Genomic DNA, 20460 nt, shown 5'->3' with positions numbered 1-20460 from the left:
CTCCATTCTGGTTCATCAGCTTTTTTTCTAGCTTTACTTTTCTACCTATTGTAGAATTTAACTATTTTTACTCCCATTACTTTAGTGTTAATGCAATAATGTATAAAGATATTGATTATCTTTACATAAATCACAACAGAGATGGTACCTTTATGGGATTTGTTAAAACCTCTTTCATGTATTCAGCCACTGTAATCGGACCAGTCGCCTTAATTTTCATAACAAGATGTTTGAGAAGTTGGTTGCAATCCTCAGAGTCTCCAGTTTTGTTACTTTGGAACCTGCTGATGTAACCGCCAGCAAATGCTAAAATATTTAAGAAAGAAATGTTTTAATCCTTCCCGCCAAAGCCTGTTCTCGCCTTCCTGACAGGCCAAATTTTTCAAAACTGACCAGTGTCACTTTTTGTGGTAATAACGCGAATACTTCTACATATCTCAGTCATTTTGAGGGTTTTATTCGTGACACATTGTTCTTTATGTTAGTGGTAAATGTAGGCCGATATGATTTGCGTTTATTTGTGATGATATTGCAAACTTGACAAAAACTTAGAAGAAAAACACAATTTTCGAACTTTGAATTTTTATTTTAATGTTAAAACAGGTAGCCATACCCGGGTCGGACTGAGGTGTCTCCGGCCCACAGATAAAACTGACCCTAGGGGCCCAGTGTCATCAGTATTTTGGATCTCTATATCATCAGTGTTTTTCACGGATGGATAAATAAATAAATTACTTCTATCTATCACAATGTTAATTATGGACAGCACACAGATGCCATCAGTGGGGTGCTGTCCATGTTTTACACAGACCCATAGACTTGTATGGCACTGTTCATCCGTGCTGCTGAAAAAAAACAGATAGTGCAAAACTCATGAAGGAGACCTAACACAAGGTCCGTGAAAAAACATGGACACGTGAACAGTCCCACAGACTATAATTGATATGTACAGTATGGGTGAAAAACACATAAAGAACATGTACATGCAACACGGACGTCTGAATGGGTCCTTAGAGTGGAGTGTTGACTGTAAAATACAGGAGGCTCCGGCACATCGACTGTGCCCGCACTATAACTGTGCTGGACAATTACAGTGGTTTACATTAAAGGGATTCTTCGGTAAAAACAAGTCCCAAAAGAATCCGATAGGTAGTAACGTATTGATCAGTTTGGATCGGCACTGATTGTAAAGAACGGGGAACTTTATGCTTACAAATGATGAAAAATGTGCAATAAAAAGATGAAAAATAGTTGTGTAAGATAAATACATTTCATGAGGTATTGGTCAATATTTTGGCAAAAATACGCAAGCTCGCAATCCGTGTCAAGGGTCCTCATTACTTGCAAGTCCCTACTCTAAAATGAAAAAGGCGCACAGAAAAGGACATCCTGCGTTACATTACATACATAAACAGATCTTTAGAAAATGTATTTCTAAAGTCTGTTTATGACATGTGAATAAGGGCTTTGACTAGTCGTGGGGACGTTACGGTCCCAGACTAGTTGGCCCACTTAGCATGTAATCACACCCCTGTGGGCATGATAACATAATTTGCAAGCATGCAGTCATCGCTAGCGCTATACTTACCTCACGCATGGGGACATAACAAGAGGGGCTGGCTGTGGGAGCCATCACAAGAGGGACTATGGGGGACATTATACCTGGGCTGTTGGTACAGCATACTATATAGGATATGTGGAGGACATCATACTGTATAGGGGATGAGGGACATTATACTGAGGGCTGTGGAGACACACTGTATCGGGGGCAGTGGAGGACATCATACTGTATAGGGGGCTGTGGAAGACGTACTGTATAGGTGGCTGTTGAGGACATCATACTGTATATTGGGGAGGCTGTTTTGAATATCATACTTTATGGACGGCTGTGGTGACCACCATCATACCGTGTAGGGGGATAGTGTGCAGAGGTGGGTACTGTTTGGAGAGGACAACGTGGTGAGCAGTATGAAGACATGGCGTGAAAAGGGTCATATAGTGGACATGGAGAGGAGGCAGCGTGAAATGGGGACACAGTATGGAGAGGTTAGAATGGCAGGTGGATAGTGCGGAAATATAGAGTGTGTAAAAGAAAACATTGGAGAGGGGACAGCCATGGTATAGGCCGTGGTTCATGAGGGCAAACGGTGTGGCAGTTATAGCTGATAATGGTGGCTATAGCTCATTAAGGAGAGACTGTCAGCAGATTTTTGCAAAGTAAAGTACACAAATAGCCATATTGGCGCTGTGATACTGATTCAAATGATACCTGCAGTTAAGAAATCCGTTTTGTGTTTTTTGTGCAATTTTCGTTTAATGATATCTTCATGCATCGGTCCCTTATTCATCTCCTGCTTGAATGAGAGGTAACTGATCCGACAGTGACCTGCCTCCTATTTTAAATAGTGCGCCGGGACACAGTAATTGCTGTGGTCTCTATAAAAACAAAAACGAAACATTGCCTACAACAAAAAGGCGCCGGCGGCGAATGTGCACCTCCAAGTCATCCGCTCTTGTTCTTAATCTCTGTAAGCGCTGCCCACTGCTTTCACTAGCAAGAATGGCTGTGGTCTCTAAAAAAAAGAGCGAGAGTCTCCAACAAAGTGGTGGCGCATGCGCAGTCTCATCTCCAAGTTAGTGCTTATGTTCTTATCATCCTGCAGATGATATTGGTGTTGTATTGATTTACTGACAGTGGTTCTTGTGATGTATTCATGTACTGATTGAGGTTCCGGTGACGCATTAATGTACTGCTGGTGGTTCTGGTAACGTATACATTTACTCATGATGGTACAGGTATTGTATTTATTTACTGACAGTGGTTCTCATGATGTATTCATTTACTGTTTGAAGTTCTGGTGATGCATTTATCTACTGATGGTGGTTCTGGTGCCATATTCATGTACTGATGGTGGTTCTGGTAACGTATACATTTACTCATGATGGTACAGGTATAGTATTTATTTACTGACAGTGGTTCTCATGATGTATTCATTTACTGTTTGAAGTTCTGGTGATGCATTTATCTACTAACGGTGGTTCTGGTGCCATATTCATGTACTGATGGTGGTTCTAGTGACCTATATATTTACTGATGATGGTTCTGGTGTTGTAGTTATGTACTACAAATAGTTCTGGTGTCCAATTTATCTACTTGTGATGATTTGGGTTTTGCATTAACGTGCTGATGATGATTTTGGTGATGAATACAGCACCAGAACGATCATCACTACATGAATACATCACCTGAGCCATCAGTAGTCCCTGAATACGTCACCAGAACCACCGTCGGTACGGGAATACGTCACCAGAACCACAGTCGGTACGGGAGTACGACACCAGAACCACCGTCGGTACGGGAATACGACACCAGAACCACCGTCGGTACGGGAATACGACACCAGAACCACCGTCGGTACAGGAATACGACACCAGAACCACCGTCGGTACGGGAATACGACACCAGAACCACCGTCGGTACGGGAATACGACACCAGAACCACCGTCGGTACGGGAATACGACACCAGAACCACCGTCGGTACGGGAATACGACACCAGAACCACCGTCGGTACGGGAATACGACACCAGAACCACCGTCGGTACGGGAATACGACACCAGAACCACCGTTGGTACGGGAATACGACACGAGAACCACAGACGGTACAGGAATACGGCACCAGAACCACCGACGGTACAGGAATACGGCACCAGAACCACCGTCGGTACAGGAACATGGCACCAAAACCACCTTCAGTTTCGCTGCAAACTGTATTTGTCGCATGACTGACAACAAAATCATTATACATCTCCCTTTATCTATAATAGGATCTGTTTAGTTTCCATTAGGGTATCCGCCAAATGCTAGACTCCTTATTTAAAATAAAATGGCCCCTTTTATAGTTAAAGAAGTTGTCCACTACTTTATATGAACCCCCCAATGTATCCCCCCAGGGCCCAGAAATGTTTTTGTAAATACCTTGCGGTGCCTTTTCTGCCTCTGAGCGGCGCTATCGCTGGCCACTCAGAGGCATCACGTGACCCATCACTTATGTCATGTCAGGCATAACATCAGTGATGCGCTCCCCGCGTTGGATGCTGGGCTGTGGGCAGGGTTACCCTGTGCGTCACACCCAGCATCCAACAAGCGCTTTCCCAGTGAATGAGGAGAGGGTGCGGTGGATGCCTGGTGTGACGTGCTGGGTAACCCCACCCACAGCGGAAGAGAGAGACCCCCTGCTGCAGCTGTAACTTGAAGTGACATCAGCAGATGTCAGAGCCGGCTGCAGCCGGGGGTCATGTGATGCCTGTGAGTGGCCAGTGATAGCGCCGCTCACAGGCAGAAAAGGCACCACAGGGTATTTAGAGAAACACTTATGGGCCCTGGAGGAATACATTGGGGGATCATATAAAGTAGTGGACAACCCCTTTAAGTTATATTAGTTTCCATGACTATCCTTGAGACTGACATTGAAAATGTAGGATGTCAAGGATGAATATTTCTATTTCTCCCTGGTGTTGCGGAAAATGTCTGCAAGCAATGAATGATTCGATATCTAGCTATGAAAACACACTCCCTGTTGAGACTCACCCCTAAAGTACACCACTTTTTTACTTTTGCTGGAAAATTTTTCAGTGAAACAGGTAATAATTCAAGTGGAAGTGGTCGTCAGAGTTTGTTACCTAACCCATCAGAGAGGGGGTTGTTTTGCTAGGGGTCTTGTTACTTTAGTCTCTGACCCATTCTCTCTGTCTCCGACACTTGTGTGCTGAGGGTTCATTGAGTGGGGGGACATCAGCTTAACCTGCCTAGGGTGCCAAAATACATTGCCCTGGCCCTGTAGTGCCAAGAGTTCTTGTACTGGTACTACAACTCTACTTACTCAGAACTTACACTCAATGAGGAGTGCCTGCTCTGCCAGGACCCAGAGACTTACGAGACTGTAAAACTGCTTACCACTGAGCGGCTGAAGACAACTCCATTAAATTGAGGTTCTCCAATGGAACCCACTCTCAGGCTGGACTTCATAGGAAGACTTCATCAAGCCCTGGCTGCCATTTTAACCCTTCAGCAACCCATGATCACAGTGGTTGGGATGCGTGCTGGCAACCTCAGCTTTAAATGGTGAAACAGCTGTGATCAGAGCTTGTTGTGGTCGCTGCTGTTACAGACAGATGACAGCTGTGCAAGACAGCCAGCCGAGTATGGTGTGAGCTCAGCTCCGGAGCCCGCTCCATACACCCCATGCCCAAATGACATGAATTTATATTATATGGTGATGAAGGGGTTAACAAAAAACCCATTTGGCAGATGTGATTAAGCGCTTCCTAACTGCTCACTGTAGATAAACGTCAGTGCTTGCTGGGCTCTGTGCAGCACCGACATTTATCAACGGTCGGCGGTCTCACAGCGCTCAGGACCCTGCAAGCACTGTGGTTCCGATGCAGAGCAATGACTGACAGGTGACATCATCAGGACCTAATTGGATCAGGTGCCAATGATGTTAACCCGTTGCTATCTTCTAGATGCCGTGACCCATAGCGATCGCTGCATTTAGAAGATAATGAGAGGGGTCTTTAACTCACCTCTCCAACAGTCCCGTGATGTGATCTGGCGTTGTCATGGCAGCCGGAGGTCACATGATGATGGCTCAGCCAGTAGCTGAGTCTAACAGGAAATCTGCCAGTGTAAAACTGACAGGTCTCATGCAATGCAATACATGGACACCGCCGAATAAAGTCTGTTTAGGCGTGCATAAAAGCACGGTCCGCCACAGTTTTGTACACTTCTGAAAAGAAGGACACTGCTGAACAGAGGCCAGACGGAGTCCAGAGTAACTCTGCTGCCTCATTATAGTGAATGGATCCCTCGGGGGTTTCATCTGAATCACGTCACGCAGAGATTCAGATGGAAACCCCGATGTAAGTGTTCAGCGTAGAGCGCCGGATAAATGTGATCCAAAACGTTATGTAAAATGTTCCCAATAAAAGCTTCAACTCAATCCACAAAAAAAAGCTAGTCCCCACTCAGGTCCATCATCCGTTAACAGAAATATAGGAAGCTTCCACGTTACTGCTAGCACAAAGGCTCCGAAAAAGCAAAATGGCTCCACGCCCCCAAAAGAAATTCTGCTCTCCCAAATCCAAATGCCCCTCTCCCTTTTCGGCCCCAGTGTGTCTAAACCACATTTAGTATCCACATGTTTGGCAGGGGTATAATTTCCAAAATGGGGTCACTTGAGAGGGGATTCTACTCTTCTAGCCTGGGCTATGGAGTCGGTAAGCTAAACCTACAACTCTGACTCCTCAATTTCCAGGACACCGACTCCAACTCAGACTCCGTCATACATGGCTCATGTTTAAGTGATAAATTTACTGTAGCACAGATTCATCTCAGCTAAAAGTCTAGACCCTTAGATCAGGAATAGGACATTTCATAACTTTCCCAAATTCTTATGAAAAAATATTCCCCACAAACTGCATTGAACTACTGTACCCAATTTATTATACACTGCTCAAAAAAATAAAGGGAACACTTAAACAGCAGAATATAACTCCAAGTAAATCAAAATTCTGTGAAATCCAACTGTCCATTTAGGAAGCAACACTGATTGACAATCAATTTCACATGCTCTTGTGCAAAAGGAATAGACAATACAGTGGTGGCAAAAAGTATTGGCACCCCTGCAATTCTGTCAGATAATACTCAGTTTCTTCCTGAAAATGATTGCAATCACAAATTCTTTGGTATTATTATCTTCATTTAATTTGTCTTCAATAAAAAAAACACAAAAAGAATTGTCCAAAAGCCACATTGGATACAATTCCACACCAAACCTAAAAAAGGGGGTGGACAAAAGTATTGGCACTGTTTGAAAAATCATGTGATGCTTCTCTAATTCGTGTAATTAACAGCACCTGTAACTTACCTGTGGCACCTAACAGGTGTTGGCAATAACTAAATCACACTTGCAGCCAGTTATCATGGATTAAAGTTGACTCAACCTCTGTCCTGTGTCCTTGTGTGTACCACATTGAGCATGGAGAAAAGAAAGAAGACCAAAGAACTGTCTGAGGACTTGAGAAACCAAATTGTGAGAAAGCATGAGCAATCTCAAGGCTACAAGTCCATCTCCAAAGACCTGAATGTTCCTGTGTCTTCCGTGCGCAGTGTCATCAAGAAGTTTAAATCCCATGGCACTGTGGCTAACCTCCCTAGATGTGGACAGAAAAGAAAAATTGACGAGAGATTTCAACGCAACATTGTGCGGATGGTGGATAAAGAACCTCGACTAACATCCAAACAAGTTCAAGCTGCCCTGCAGTCCGAGGGTACAACAGTGTCAACCCGTACTATCCGTCGGCGTCTGAATGAAAAGGGACTGCATGGTAGGATACCCAGAAAGACCCCACTTCTTACCCCGAGACATAAAAAAGCCAGGCTGGAGTTTGCCAAAACTTACCTGAGAAAGCCTAAAACGTTTTGGAAGAATGCTCTCTGGTCAGAAGAGACAAAAGTAGAACTTTTTGGCAAAAAGCATCAACATAGAGTGTACAAGAAAAAAAAAAGAGGCATTCAAAGAAAAGAACACGGTCCCTACAGTCAAACATGGCGGAGGTTCCCTGATGTTTTGGGGTTGCTTTGCTGCCTCTGGCACTGGACTGCTTGACCGTGTGCATGGCATTATGAAGTCTGAAGACTACAAACAAATTTTGCAGCATAATGTAGGGCCCAGTGTGAGAAAGCTGGGTCTCCCTCAGAGGTCATGGGTCTTCCAGCAGGACAATGACCCAAAACACACTTCCAAAAGCACTATAAAATGGTTTGAGAGAAAGCACTGGAGACTTCTAAGGTGGCCAGCAATGAGTCCAGACCTGAATCCCATAGAACACCTTTGGAGAGATCTCAAAATGGCAGTTTGGAGAAGGCACCCTTCAAATATCAGGGACCTGGAGCAGTTTGCCAAAGAAGAATGGTCTACAATTCCAGCAGAGCATTGTAAGAAACTCATTGATGATTACCGGAAGCGGTTGTTCGCAGTTATTTTGGCTAAAGGTTGTGCAACCAAGTATTGGCTGAGGGTGCCAATACTTTTGTCTGGCCCATTTTTGGAGTTGTGTGTGAAATGATCAATGATTTGATTTTTTCTTCATTCTCTTTTGTGTTTTTTCCTTGCAAGCAAATTAAATGAAGATAATACCAAAGAATTTGTGATTGCAATCATTTTCAGGAAGAAACTGAGTATTATCTAACAGAATTGCAGGGGTGCCAATACTTTTGGCCACCACTGTAGATGGAAATTATTGGCAATTATCAAGACACACTCAATAAAGGAGTGGTTATGCAGGTGGGGACCACAGACCACATCTCAGTACCAATGCTTTCTGGCTGATGTTTTGGTCACTTTTGAATGTTGGTTGTGCTTTCACACTCGTGGTAGCATGAGACGGACTCTACAACCCACAGAAGTTGCTCAGGTAGTGCAGCTCATCCAGGATGGCACATCAATGCGAGCTGTGGCAAGGTGGTTTGCTGTGTCTTTCAGCGTAGTGTCCAGAGGCTGGAGGCACTACCAGGAGACAGGCCAGTACACCAGGAGACGTGGAGAGGGCCGTAGGAGGCATTTGCCACAGAACACCAGGATTGGCAAAGTCTCCACTGGCGCCCTGTGCTCTTCACAGATGAAAGCAGGTTCACACTGAGCACATGTGACAGACGTGACAGAGTCTGGAGACGCCGTTGAGAGCAATCTGCTGCCTGCAACATCCTTCAGCATGACCGGTTTGACAGTGGGTCAATAATGGTGTGGGGTGGCATTTCTTTGGAGGGCCGCACAGCCCTCCATGTGCTCGCCAGAGGTAGCCTGACTGCCATTAGGTACCGAGATGATATCCTCAGACCCCATGTGAGACCATATGCTGGTGCGGTTGGCCCTGGGTTCCTCCTAATGCAGGACAATGCCAGACCTCATGTGGCTGGAGTGTGTCAGCAGTTCCTGCAAGATGAAAGCATTGAAGCTATGGACTGGCCCGCCCGTTCCCCAGACCTGAATCCGATTGAGCACATCTTGGACATCATGACTCACTCCATCCACCGATGTCATGTTGCACCACAAACTGTCCAGGAGTTGGCGAATGCTTTAGTCCAGTCTGGGAGGAGATCCCACAGGAGACCATCCGCAACCTCATCAGGAGCATGCCCAGGCATTGCAGGGAGGTCATACAGGCACGTGGAGGCCACACACAATACTGAGCCTCATTTTGACTTGTTTTAAGGACATTACATCAAAGTTGGATCAGCCTGTAGTGTGTTTTTCCACTCTAATTTTTGGGGGTGACTCCAAATCCAGGCCTCCATTGGTTAATAAATTTAATTTCCATTGATTATTTTTGGGTGATTTTGTTGTCAGCACATTCAACTTTGTACAAAACAAAGTATTCAATGAGAATATTTCATTCATTCAGATCTAGGGTGTGTCACACAGAGTAACTTCAGACTTATCACTTTTGGCCAGATAACCCCTTGAGGCAAGGCTGTGGAGTCGGAGTTAGTTTTGGTTGGAGTCGGAGTCGGTAGAAATGTACCGACTCCGACTCAAGCTTTAAAAAAAATGTATTAATATTTCATAATTGAACTTTCATATGAATTTTATAAATGTTACTCAAATACATATGTTCTATCAAACTATGAACAGTGATAAGCAGTTCTGCTGGAGATAGAGACATTTCTTACTTCTTGTGTGTCACTGTTCTCCACTGCTCTTATCTAATCTTATACTTGCTTAACCTCATGCTGCCCCAACCCCCCTACTTACAATGTATGAAACTGAAAGTGAAAATGTGTTGCAAATTCTTAGTAGTAAAGCTCCTCCTCTAGACTAGATGTTTACTAGGTGTGCGTCTTCCAAGCATCTCACAGCTGCTACTCAGAAGAGGAAGACTGTAAGAAGTATTATCCTTTCAACAAACTTTGCATCAGTTAACTGTGAGTACATGAGGAATAACAGTACTACTGACCACTATATCAGTTGTACGACCTGGCAATAATTTTGTACAATTGTTTTTAGGAAAAACAATTGTCATTTGGATTGTGAATGCAGAATTAAAAACCTGAGAATGTCAAAGAAGCGTCACATTAAATCAGCTGTATTTGAACATTTCACCATCACTCAAGATAGAAAACATGATGTCTGTCAGTGTATGACAAATGATCCAGACAAAAACAAATGCTGTGAAGCCAAGATCAGTGCATATTCAGGCAAAGATAAAAATGCTCCTACCAGAGCTTCTAATCTAAAGAGACATTTACAGCGCTTTCATCCAGAAGTACTGAAAGCAGTGGATGAGAAAGACTGCATCCAAACCAATGAACCAGTGCCCAGCTCTTCCAGCCAAACAAAGGAGCAGAGAACTTTGCAGCCATCAGTTGCAAGATATTTTGTCAGTGACAAAGTTACTGTGACAATTACAGTAGATACATTTAAAAAACAGATCATAGAGCTTGTTGTAAAGGATAGTGTGCCTATTTCATTATTTTCACGACCAGCTTTTATGTGTCTGAATGGGGAAATGGCCCGCAAGCTTGGTGTTTCTCTGGAGAGAGAGAGTATTAGAAAATTAGTAATCGAAGAAGCTTTTAAACAAAAGGAAGAACTTAAAAAAACTCTCAAGGGACGCTTTCTGTTTCTTAAAATGGATGCCTGCACACGTCACAGAGTGAACTATTTTGCCATCAATGTCCGATTTGTTTGTGACAAAAATGAAATAGTTACCAAGACATTGGCAGTAAAAGACACCAAAGCTCATCACACCAGTGAGTTTCTCCAGGTCTTGGTGGAAAAAGTTCTGCAAGACTATGAACTTAAAAAAGAGCAAGTTCTTTCTGTCGTAACTGACAATGCTTCAAATATGATAAGTACTATTTGTAACATACCTGGCGGCGTCCTTGCATGGTGGTCCATCTCCCACTGTGCAAGAGCGCGCACTTGATCTCCAGTCCAGAATGTCTCTCTGGCTTCCCTCCATGCTGTCTGTTTGTGTCTGTTTCTGCTGCTTAAGGGCGGCGCCCGATCACTTCCTGCTTTTTGTACCTGCTGTGGGTCACACCCCTTGTGCGTCCTCAGCCTATTGCTGTCTGTCACCTGGTATATAGCTCAGCTGCTCCCATCTATCCCTGCCTGAGCATAGTGTTTCATTCAGTGTGTGCTTTCACTCTGAAGGTGCCAGGTCTCGTTCTTTGTCTCCTGTCTTGCGGTATCAGTTCCCGTGTCTGAACTGAGTCCTGTCTATGTCTCCTGCCTTGCGGTATCAGTTCCCGTGTCTGAACTGAGTCCTGTCTGTGTACTCTTGCCTGCTGCCTTTCCTGGAGGCTGTATTTCCAGTCCTGTCTGAACACGCTCCTAGCCTGTTCCTCCCGCCTTCTAGGGGCCGATTACCTAGATCCGTTCCTGTATCTTGTCTGTCCTGTCTGAACACGCTCCTTGCCTGTTCGTCCCGCCTCTCTGGGGGCCGATTACCCAGACCTGCTCCTGTATCTTGTCTGTCCTGTCTGAACTCGCTCCTTGCCTGTTCGTCCTGCCTCTCTGGGGGCCGTATTCCCAGACCCGCTCCTGTGTCCCGCTCCTGTGTCGGTCTCGTCCGTACACTCAGTTCCAGTCTGTACTCTCTCCTATCTTTCATCTGTCTTTTCTCTATGTCTGTTCCTTTCCTTTTTCTGCAGAGTCTGAACTCGTACCTAACTCCTGCCTGTTGTCTCTGTACTCCCGTTTGTGAGTTTGTGGTCCACTCGCTACTTCACTGCAAGTACCCTGTGGGTATCTGGCTCTGCCTTTCCCTTCCTGTCTGTTCCGTGTGAACAGAGCCCTGTCCCCCCTACTCAGCCTTGCCTGCTCTGACTCCTTTGCTCACCGCTCCGGCGGTTCTAGCCTGCTCTGACTCCTTTGCTCACCGCTCCGGCGGTTCTAGCCTGCTCTGACTCCTTTGCTCACCGCTCCGGCGGTTCTAGCCTGCTCTGACTCCTTTGCTCACCGCTCCGGCGGTTCTAGCCTGCTCTGACTCCTTTGCTCGCTGCTCCGGCAGCCTTGCTCCGCTCTGACCCATTTGCTCGCTGCTCCGGCAGTCTCGCTCCACTCTTGCTCACCGCTCCAGGCGGCCTCGTCCTGCTTTACTCTTGCTCACTGCTCCAGCAGTCTCGCTCAGCTCTGATCCTTTGTTCACCGCTCCTGGCGGCCTTGTCCTGCTCTACTCTTGCTCACCGCTCCAGGCGGCCTTGTCCTGCCCTGTTCTCGTTCACCTCTCTGGGCGGCCTCACTCTGCTGTGTTTGTCCGCCACATCTGTGGTTCTGTTCCTGAGTCCCAGTGTGTACTGGGTCCTATCCCGCCAGTGTCCCTACCTGCTAGTGCCTCCCTGTCTGCACTCTAGCTGTGCTTGCCTGTACCCCTCTGCCTGTATTGTTCCTGAGTCCCAGTGTGTACTGGGTCCTATCCCGCCTGTGTTCCTACCTGCTAGTGCCTCCCTGTCTCCACTCTAGCTGTGCTTGCCTGTACCCCCCTGCCTGCATACCCGCCTGCCTGCATACCAGTCGTGCCTGCCTATACCCACCAGTCTGTGTGCCAGCCTACCAGTCTGTTCCTGTATTCCCCTGTGTGGGTCAACAGCCTTGTCCGGGGTCTGTCCTGGAGTAGCACCTGGTCCCTCTGCTCGGTTCCTCCTTGGTGCACTGGCGTCGTATGCCGTCGTGCGACCCTGGTCGGATCGGGTGAATACCTAGTTAAGCCCCTTGTAACGGGTCCGGGAGGCGGACTGTAACGGGTCCGGGAGGCGGAACCTCTGAGCTACTATACAAGGGGGCGGCCCTTGTAAGGGAGCGGGTGGCAGTCTCTGGGTGAACGGACAGGGAGTTACGGCAAGTGATCAGGGCAGTCTCTGGGTAAGGGGTAGGTACGACCTGTGATGGCAGAGCCTCCGGGTAGGCTAGCAGGCAGGTGGTAGATGTGTGCTCCCAGGTGAGCAAGCGAGAGTCTCTGGAATAGCAGGTGGTCACGGCACGTGACGGCGGAACCTCCGGGCTGGCAGGCAGGTAGGTAACGGAGAAGCGCTCCCAGGTGAGCGGGCAAGAGTCTCTGGAATAGCTGATGGTCACCGCACGTGACACGGGACCTCCGGGCTGGCAAGCAGGCAGGTAACGGAGATGCGCTCCCAGGTGAGCGGGCAAGAGTCTGGAGTAGCTGGTGGTCACAGCACGTGACAACGGAGCCTCCGGGCTGGCAAGCAGGCAGATAACGGAGAAGCGCTCCCAGGTGAGCGGGCAAGCTGGTCCATAGACAGACTGACCGGAGTAGTAAGGCAGACCGTCGGACCTCAGGCAAGCAGGCAGGTAGCTGATATGCGCTCCCAGGTGAGCGGGCAGGCTGGTCCTTTAGACAGACTGACAGGAGTAGTAAGGCAGACCGTCGGACCTCAGACTGGCAGACAGGTAACAAGTATTCAGGCAGGAATCAGGCAGGTAACTGGCAGGTACTGGCAGGTAACTAGCAGGAAACTGGCAGGAAACTGGCAGGTAACTGGCAACGGGACCTGAGGGCTGAAGCACAGGTGAGACACAGGTGCAAACAACATTGCTCGGGCACCTCCATTTTGGAGGAGGTGCCTTATATATGATGAAGTCCTCCGGCCATTGGCCGGGGACTCTTTAGGGCGGCGCGGGCGGCCCCTTTAAGAGGAGGGAAGCGCGCGCGCGCGCGCCCTAAGCACAGGGGCCGGGAAGGAGCGCGCGCTGAGAGCAGAGCAGGAGGAGGACGCCGGGACGGAGCGCGCGCTGACAGCAGAGCGGTGAGGGGAGCAGCGTCCCTGCCTAGCAGAGGGCAGGGACGCCAGCGCTACAGTACCCCCCCCTTTAGGCCCCCCCTTTTTTAGGCCAGACAGAAATTTAGCTAGGATGAGAGGGGCATGGATATTCTCCCGGGGCTCCCACGTTCTCTCCTCAGGACCAAACCCCCTCCAATCTACCAAGAAAAAGGTCTTTCCTCTTACCCTTTTGGTGGCAAGAATGTTCTCTACCTCAAACTCGTCCTCAGCAGAAACCGGAGCAAGAGGCGTACCTGTAGACTTAGAAAAAGAGTTAAGTACCACAGGTTTGAGGAGAGATACATGGAAGGAGTTAGGGATCCGTAAGTTGGCCGGGAGTTTCAATTTATAGGCCACCAGGTTGATCTGACTGATAACCTCCAGTGGGCCGATGAACCGAGGCCCCAACTTATAGGAAGGGATCTTGAGCCGGACATATTTGGACGAGAGCCAGACTTTATCCCCAGGACGGAATTGAGGAGGATCCAGACGTCCTTTGTCAGCGTGCCTTTTCATACGCTCGGATGACAGAAGGAGTGCGGACCGGGTACTCTCCCATATGGAGGAAGACTCGCTCTCGTGATTGTTGTACGAGAATTCGGCCCATGGCAGGAGATCCACCCAGTCAGAATGGTGAGCATTAACGAAGTGCCGGAGGTAACTGGTCAGGTTCTGATTGATCCGCTCCACTTGACCATTAGACTGTGGGTGGTAAGCGGAGGAGAAGTCCAGAGTGACGTCTAGCAATTTACAAGTGGCTCTCCAGAAACGAGAAGTGAACTGTACTCCTCGATCCGACACGATGTGACGGGGCAGGCCATGAAGACGGAAGATGTGGCGGATAAAGACTCTAGCCAGCTCGGGTGCAGACGGAAGACCTGGCAGGGGAATGAAGTGAGCCATCTTGGAAAAGCGGTCAGCGACCACCCAAATGACCGTACAACCGGCAGAGACGGGCAGATCAGTTACGAAGTCCATCGCTATATGCTGCCAGGGGGCAGCAGGTGCTGGCAGAGGAAGAAGGCGGCCGGCCGACAGGTGTCTCGGAACCTTGTTGCGGGCGCAGGACACACAGGCAGAAACAAAGTCCATAACAACCTTGTGCAGGTTAGGCCACCAGTAGTGCCGGGTAATAAGCTGGAGGGTCTTTTTCTGACCGGCGTGGCCAGCTAGTTTAGACGAATGACCCCAGTGTAGGATCCTCTCCCGATCAGGTACCGATACGAACGTCTTACCAGGAGGGAGACAATTTAGACTCACGGGAGCCACCTGCATTACTCTGGCGGGATCGATGGGGCAGTCACATGGTCTATGAGGTGGTAATGTCTCTGCCTCCTCCATATCAAAGACATCAGCACAAGACCAATAAGGAATCGGAAGTCCACGTAGATTAGCTGGGATAGGAGAGGGACGGACGGAATGGACGGGAACCAGACAGGTTTTATGACAGTCTTGTCCCCAGCGAAGGACTTCTCCGGTTTGCCAGTCAAGCACGGGTGCATGTCTCTGGAGCCAAGGCAGACCTAGCAAGAGGGCGTGAGAGAGTCCAGGCAGAACGTGAAGGGAGATACTCTCTGAATGCAGCATACCCACTTGCAGAGTAATGGATTCGGTGATGAATTGGATGGGGCGAGATAAGAGGCCCCCATCCACGGCAACAACAGACAAGGGTACAGCCAGAGGTTTGGTGGGGATGCGGTATTTCTCCACCAGGGACAGTGAAATAAGATTTCCGGCTGCTCCAGAGTCAAGTTGGGCTAGTTCGGAATAACGATTCTCCCCGCAGATGATTGAGACAGACAGCAGCAGGGATGAAGAGGATTTATTTTTGTCTAGATTAAGTCCTCTGAGCGAACCTAGACACAGGCGTTCTCCCGACCTCTCCGGGCAGGCACGGATCCGATGCTCCTTACTGCCACAGTAGAAGCAGCTCCCCTCGGCACGGCGAAAGTCCTGACGGGATTTGACCATCTTGGTCTGGTCGACCTGCATAGGCTCAGGAGAGTGTACCTGGGGAGAAACGGAAGGAGTGACGGGTTTCAGAAAAGTAGGAACCAGACGTGGAAGCCCCTTTTCACGGGTGACCTCTTTGGCACGTTCCTGGAACCGTAGGTCAATCCGGGTGGCAAGAGTTATTAGGTCATCGAGAGTGGTAGGAATGTCCCGACCAGCAAGTTCATCTTTAATACGGCCGGACAGACCCTCCCAGAAGACGGATACCAGAGCTTCGTTATCCCAGGCCAGCTCCGAGGCAAGGGTACGGAACCGTATGGCATATTGACCCACGGTGAGGCTTCCCTGACGGAGGCGTAGCAGAGATGATGCGGATGAGGTCCTCCGTCCGGGTTCGTCGAAGGCTTTCCGGAAAGCCGTGAGAAAGGCAGGCAAGTCGGACACCAGGGGGTCTCCTCTCTCCCATAGAGGATTTAGCCAGGCCAGAGCCTCCCCGGTGAGATGGGACATGATGAATGCAATTTTGGCTCGGTCGGAGTTAAACTGGTGGGACAATAGTTCAAAATGCAGGGTGCACTGATTTATGAAGCCCCGAGCCAGGACGGAGTCGCCTCCGAAGCGAGGAGGTGCAGAGAGCCGGGGTCCGGAAAAGGATACCATGGTACTGGCCGTAGTTGCAGGTGGTGTTGTCAGAGTATCCAGGCGAGTATTGACATTCCGCAGGTGACCCAGGATGGACTCCTGTTGGGACCTTTGACGGGACAGTTCATGACACAGGTCCGTGAGCGAGGGAGCTTGGGTGCCACCGGGTTCCATGGCCCGAGCAAACTGTAACGGGTCCGGGAGGCGGACTGTAACGGGTCCGGGAGGCGGAACCTCTGAGCTACTATACAAGGGGGCGGCCCTTGTAAGGGAGCGGGTGGCAGTCTCTGGGTGAACGGACAGGGAGTTACGGCAAGTGATCAGGGCAGTCTCTGGGTAAGGGGTAGGTACGACCTGTGATGGCAGAGCCTCCGGGTAGGCTAGCAGGCAGGTGGTAGATGTGTGCTCCCAGGTGAGCAAGCGAGAGTCTCTGGAATAGCAGGTGGTCACGGCACGTGACAACGGGACCTCCGGGCTGGCAAGCAGGCAGGTAACGGAGATGCGCTCCCAGGTGAGCGGGCAAGCTGGTCCATAGACAGACTGACCGGAGTAGTAAGGCAGACCGTCGGACCTCAGGCAAGCAGGCAGGTAGCTGATATGCGCTCCCAGGTGAGCGGGCAGGCTGGTCCTTTAGACAGACTGACAGGAGTAGTAAGGCAGACCGTCGGACCTCAGACTGGCAGACAGGTAACAAGTATTCAGGCAGGAATCAGGCAGGTAACTGGCAGGTAACTAGCAGGAAACTGGCAGGTAACTGGCAACGGGACCTGAGGGCTGAAGCACAGGTGAGACACAGGTGCAAACAACATTGCTCGGGCACCTCCATTTTGGAGGAGGTGCCTTATATATGATGAAGTCCTCCGGCCATTGGCCGGGGACTCTTTAGGGCGGCGCGCGCGGCCCCTTTAAGAGGAGGGAAGCGCGCGCGCGCCCTAAGCACAGGGGCCGGGAAGGAGCGCGCGCTGAGAGCAGAGCAGGAGGAGGACGCCGGGACGGAGCGCGCGCTGACAGCAGAGCGGTGAGGGGAGCAGCGTCCCTGCCTAGCAGAGGGCAGGGACGCCAGCGCTACACCCCTCCAGGCATTCACTCTCCGGCACGGTCCAGTGGAATCACTACAATCACACGCACACGCCGCTCAGCCCGGGCGTGTGCATAACACTATTAAGCTAATGAATGAGAGTAATGATGGTGACCAGCAGCTAGAAGAACATTCTGGGTCCACAGACACAGAAATGTTTGAAATAGAGGAACACAGTATTGTAACTGAGGAGCAAACTGAAGTTGCTTCAGATGAACAGCAACATGATAGTTTAGATGATCTTGTTGAAACGGTGTCAATACGTTCTTTCATTCATCACATGCGCTGTGTTGTGCATACGTCACAGCTGGCTATAAGAGACAGTCTGCAAGAAGGACATGCTGCTGCACTGATTGGCAAGGTGAGAAAATTGGCTACTGTTGCCAGAACCCCTAAAGTTGACTCAATTTTGAAGAGACGTGCTGGAAAAGGGGCAATTATTGATCAAGCCACACGATGGGGCAGTACTTACTTAATGATTCACCGCTTGGTTGAACTGAAAACCTTTCTTGTAGACATGGCTAACCCTCAACTAACGCTAAATGAAAGTCAGTGGAATCAGGTGACTGAGCTGGAAAAATTGCTAGAGCACCCATTTACAGTGACTAAAAAATTACAAGCAGAGGACTTAACTCCAGGTATTTTCTTAAAGGAGTGGAAGAACCTGATGTTTCGCCTGTCCCAAAGAGGAGGGTTAATTGCAAGTGGCATTGCTACATCAATGAAAAGGAGAGAGGAGCTACTATTACAAAATAACATTCTTTTGGCAGCTGTTTATGTAGACCCAATGCATCGGATTCTTCTAGATGAAGGGTCCTCAAACTACGGCCCGCGGGCCACATGCGGCGGACTTTCATCCGGCCCGCCGGGCTATGGGCGGAGGAGAGGAGAGCGGTGCCATTGCCCGCCCTTCCCCCCGCTTGCTCAGGGCCCCGGCAGGCGGATACTTACCTCTCCCCGTGCCTCCGCAGATCCGCTGTCTTTCGTGCTCTGCGCTTCCTGTGACGTCTCAGGTCAGAGGGCGCGGTGACGTCTTTACACCGCGCCCTCCTGAGTGCTGTCACAGGCAGCGCAGAGCGGGACAACGCCACCGCGACGCTGGAGTCCAGACCAGAGCAGCGGCAGCAAGTGAGGTGACTATTGGATTTTTTTTTTTTTTTTTTTTTTAATGTATGGAGGCATAGGTCATTATATGGAGGGTGACATCCTGCAAGGGGTATAATATGGGGGATGACATCCTGCATGGGGTATAATATGGGGGGGTGACATCCTGCATGGGGCATGATATGAGGGGAAAGGGACATCCTGCATGGGGCATAATATGGGGGGGGGGGTGACATCCTGCATGGGGCATAATATGGGGGGGGTGACATCCTGCATGGGGCATAATATGGGGGGTGACATGCTGCATTATATGGGGGGTGACATGCTGCATGTTGCATTATATGGGGGGTGACATGCTGCATGTTGCATTATATGGGGGGTGACATGCTGCATTATATGGGGGGGGGGTGACGTGCTGCATTATAAAGACAGGGGAGTGATATCCTGCATGGGGCATTATATGGGGGGTGACATCCTGCATGGGGCATTATATGGGGGGTGACATCCTGCATGGGGCATTATATGGGGGGTGACATCCTGCATGGGGCATGATATGGGCGGGAAAGGGACATCCTGCATGGGGCATGATATGGGGGGTGGCATCCAGCATGGGGAATTATAAGGGGGGGGGGGGGGAACAGCCTGCATATGGCATTATAAGGGGGAAACAGCCTGCCTATTGGGAACATTTACCTGCCCACTGAGGACCTATGCTGCCTATTGGGGACCTATGCTGCCTATTGGAGATATTTACCTGCCTATTGGGGACATTTACCTGCCTATTGGGGATATTTACCTGCCTATTGGGGACCTATGCTGCCTATTGGGGACCTATTCTGCCTATTGGGGATATTTACCTGCCTATTGGGGACCTATTCTGCCTATTGGGTACATTTACCTGCCTATTGAGGACCTATGCTGCCTATTGGGTACAGTTACCTACCTATTGAAATACCGGTTTATTTAACTTTACTTGTTCTTCATTTTAAATTTGTATTTGTTCCTGTGTTGTTATTTTTACTACACAATAAGATATGTGCAGTGTGCATAGGAATTTGTTCATAGGTTTTTTTAAAAACTATATTCCGGCCCTCCAATGGTCTGAGGGACCGTGAACTGGCCCCCTGTTTAAAAAGTTTGAGGACCCCTGTTCTAGATGATCAACAGCTAACTAAAGGAAAAGAAGCTCTGTTTGAAATAGCAGTAAGGGTGAAAGGGTTGCAGAACAGTCAGGAGGAACACGAAGAATTTGGTCGTCCTGCCACATCTTCACCCTCATCATCAACTGATGAAGAATTTAATTTCGAAAAATATTTGGATCACAAGGACCGTGCAAAGCGTTCCCGCATAGAAGAAGAGTCATCCCCATCAAAGAACATCTACATCTCTTCCCTCATCTCTGTTTATCGGCCTACCCGTTTTCAAAGCTCTGCAAGCGACTTTCGACTAACATCCGCACTAATCCGTACCTCCCACTCCCGGCTTCAAGACTTCTCCCGAGCTGCACCTATTCTTTGGAATGCTCTACCCCAAGAAATTAGGATGAACCACAACTTACACAGCTTTAGGCGCTCCCTAAAAACACATCTGTTTAGGGCGGCCTATCACGTTCCCTAATCAAAGTCCTTTCATATTCTTATAGCCCATTCCTTATTTCTCCAAACATAAGTCTCCACCGAACAAAAAAGCATTACAGATACTGGCTGGTGATGAGCGCATGCAGCCTTTATCTATCCCTCATCCCCTCAAGATGGCTGGACCATCCTTGTAAATAAGCCATTGTACTTTGTCACCCCCACCTCACTGTAGATTGTAAGCTCTTAGGAGCAGGGTCGTC

General features: G+C 48.8%; 1 protein-coding gene across 4 annotated transcripts in view; it reads right to left on the bottom strand.

The window, feature by feature from the left end:
• Positions 1–20460, bottom strand: part of NDUFAF7 (NADH:ubiquinone oxidoreductase complex assembly factor 7) — an 86209-nt gene that overhangs the window by 64053 nt on the left and 1696 nt on the right. For all 4 annotated transcript variants that reach the window (XM_073671444.1, XM_073671443.1, XM_073671442.1 and 1 more), the window contains exon 2: positions 149–306. In XM_073671444.1, the coding sequence (XP_073527545.1) occupies positions 149–306 (158 nt within the window). The remainder of the gene's footprint in view (positions 1–148; positions 307–20460) is intronic.

This window comes from Phyllobates terribilis, unplaced genomic scaffold (assembly GCF_046119375.1).
Source record: "Phyllobates terribilis strain yellow unplaced genomic scaffold, ASM4611937v1 Scaffold_3__8_contigs__length_932513732, whole genome shotgun sequence".
NCBI lineage: Eukaryota > Metazoa > Chordata > Amphibia > Anura > Dendrobatidae > Phyllobates > Phyllobates terribilis.
Note: the sequence above shows the minus strand (reverse complement) of the source record. Positions and strands in the feature narration are given on the sequence as shown.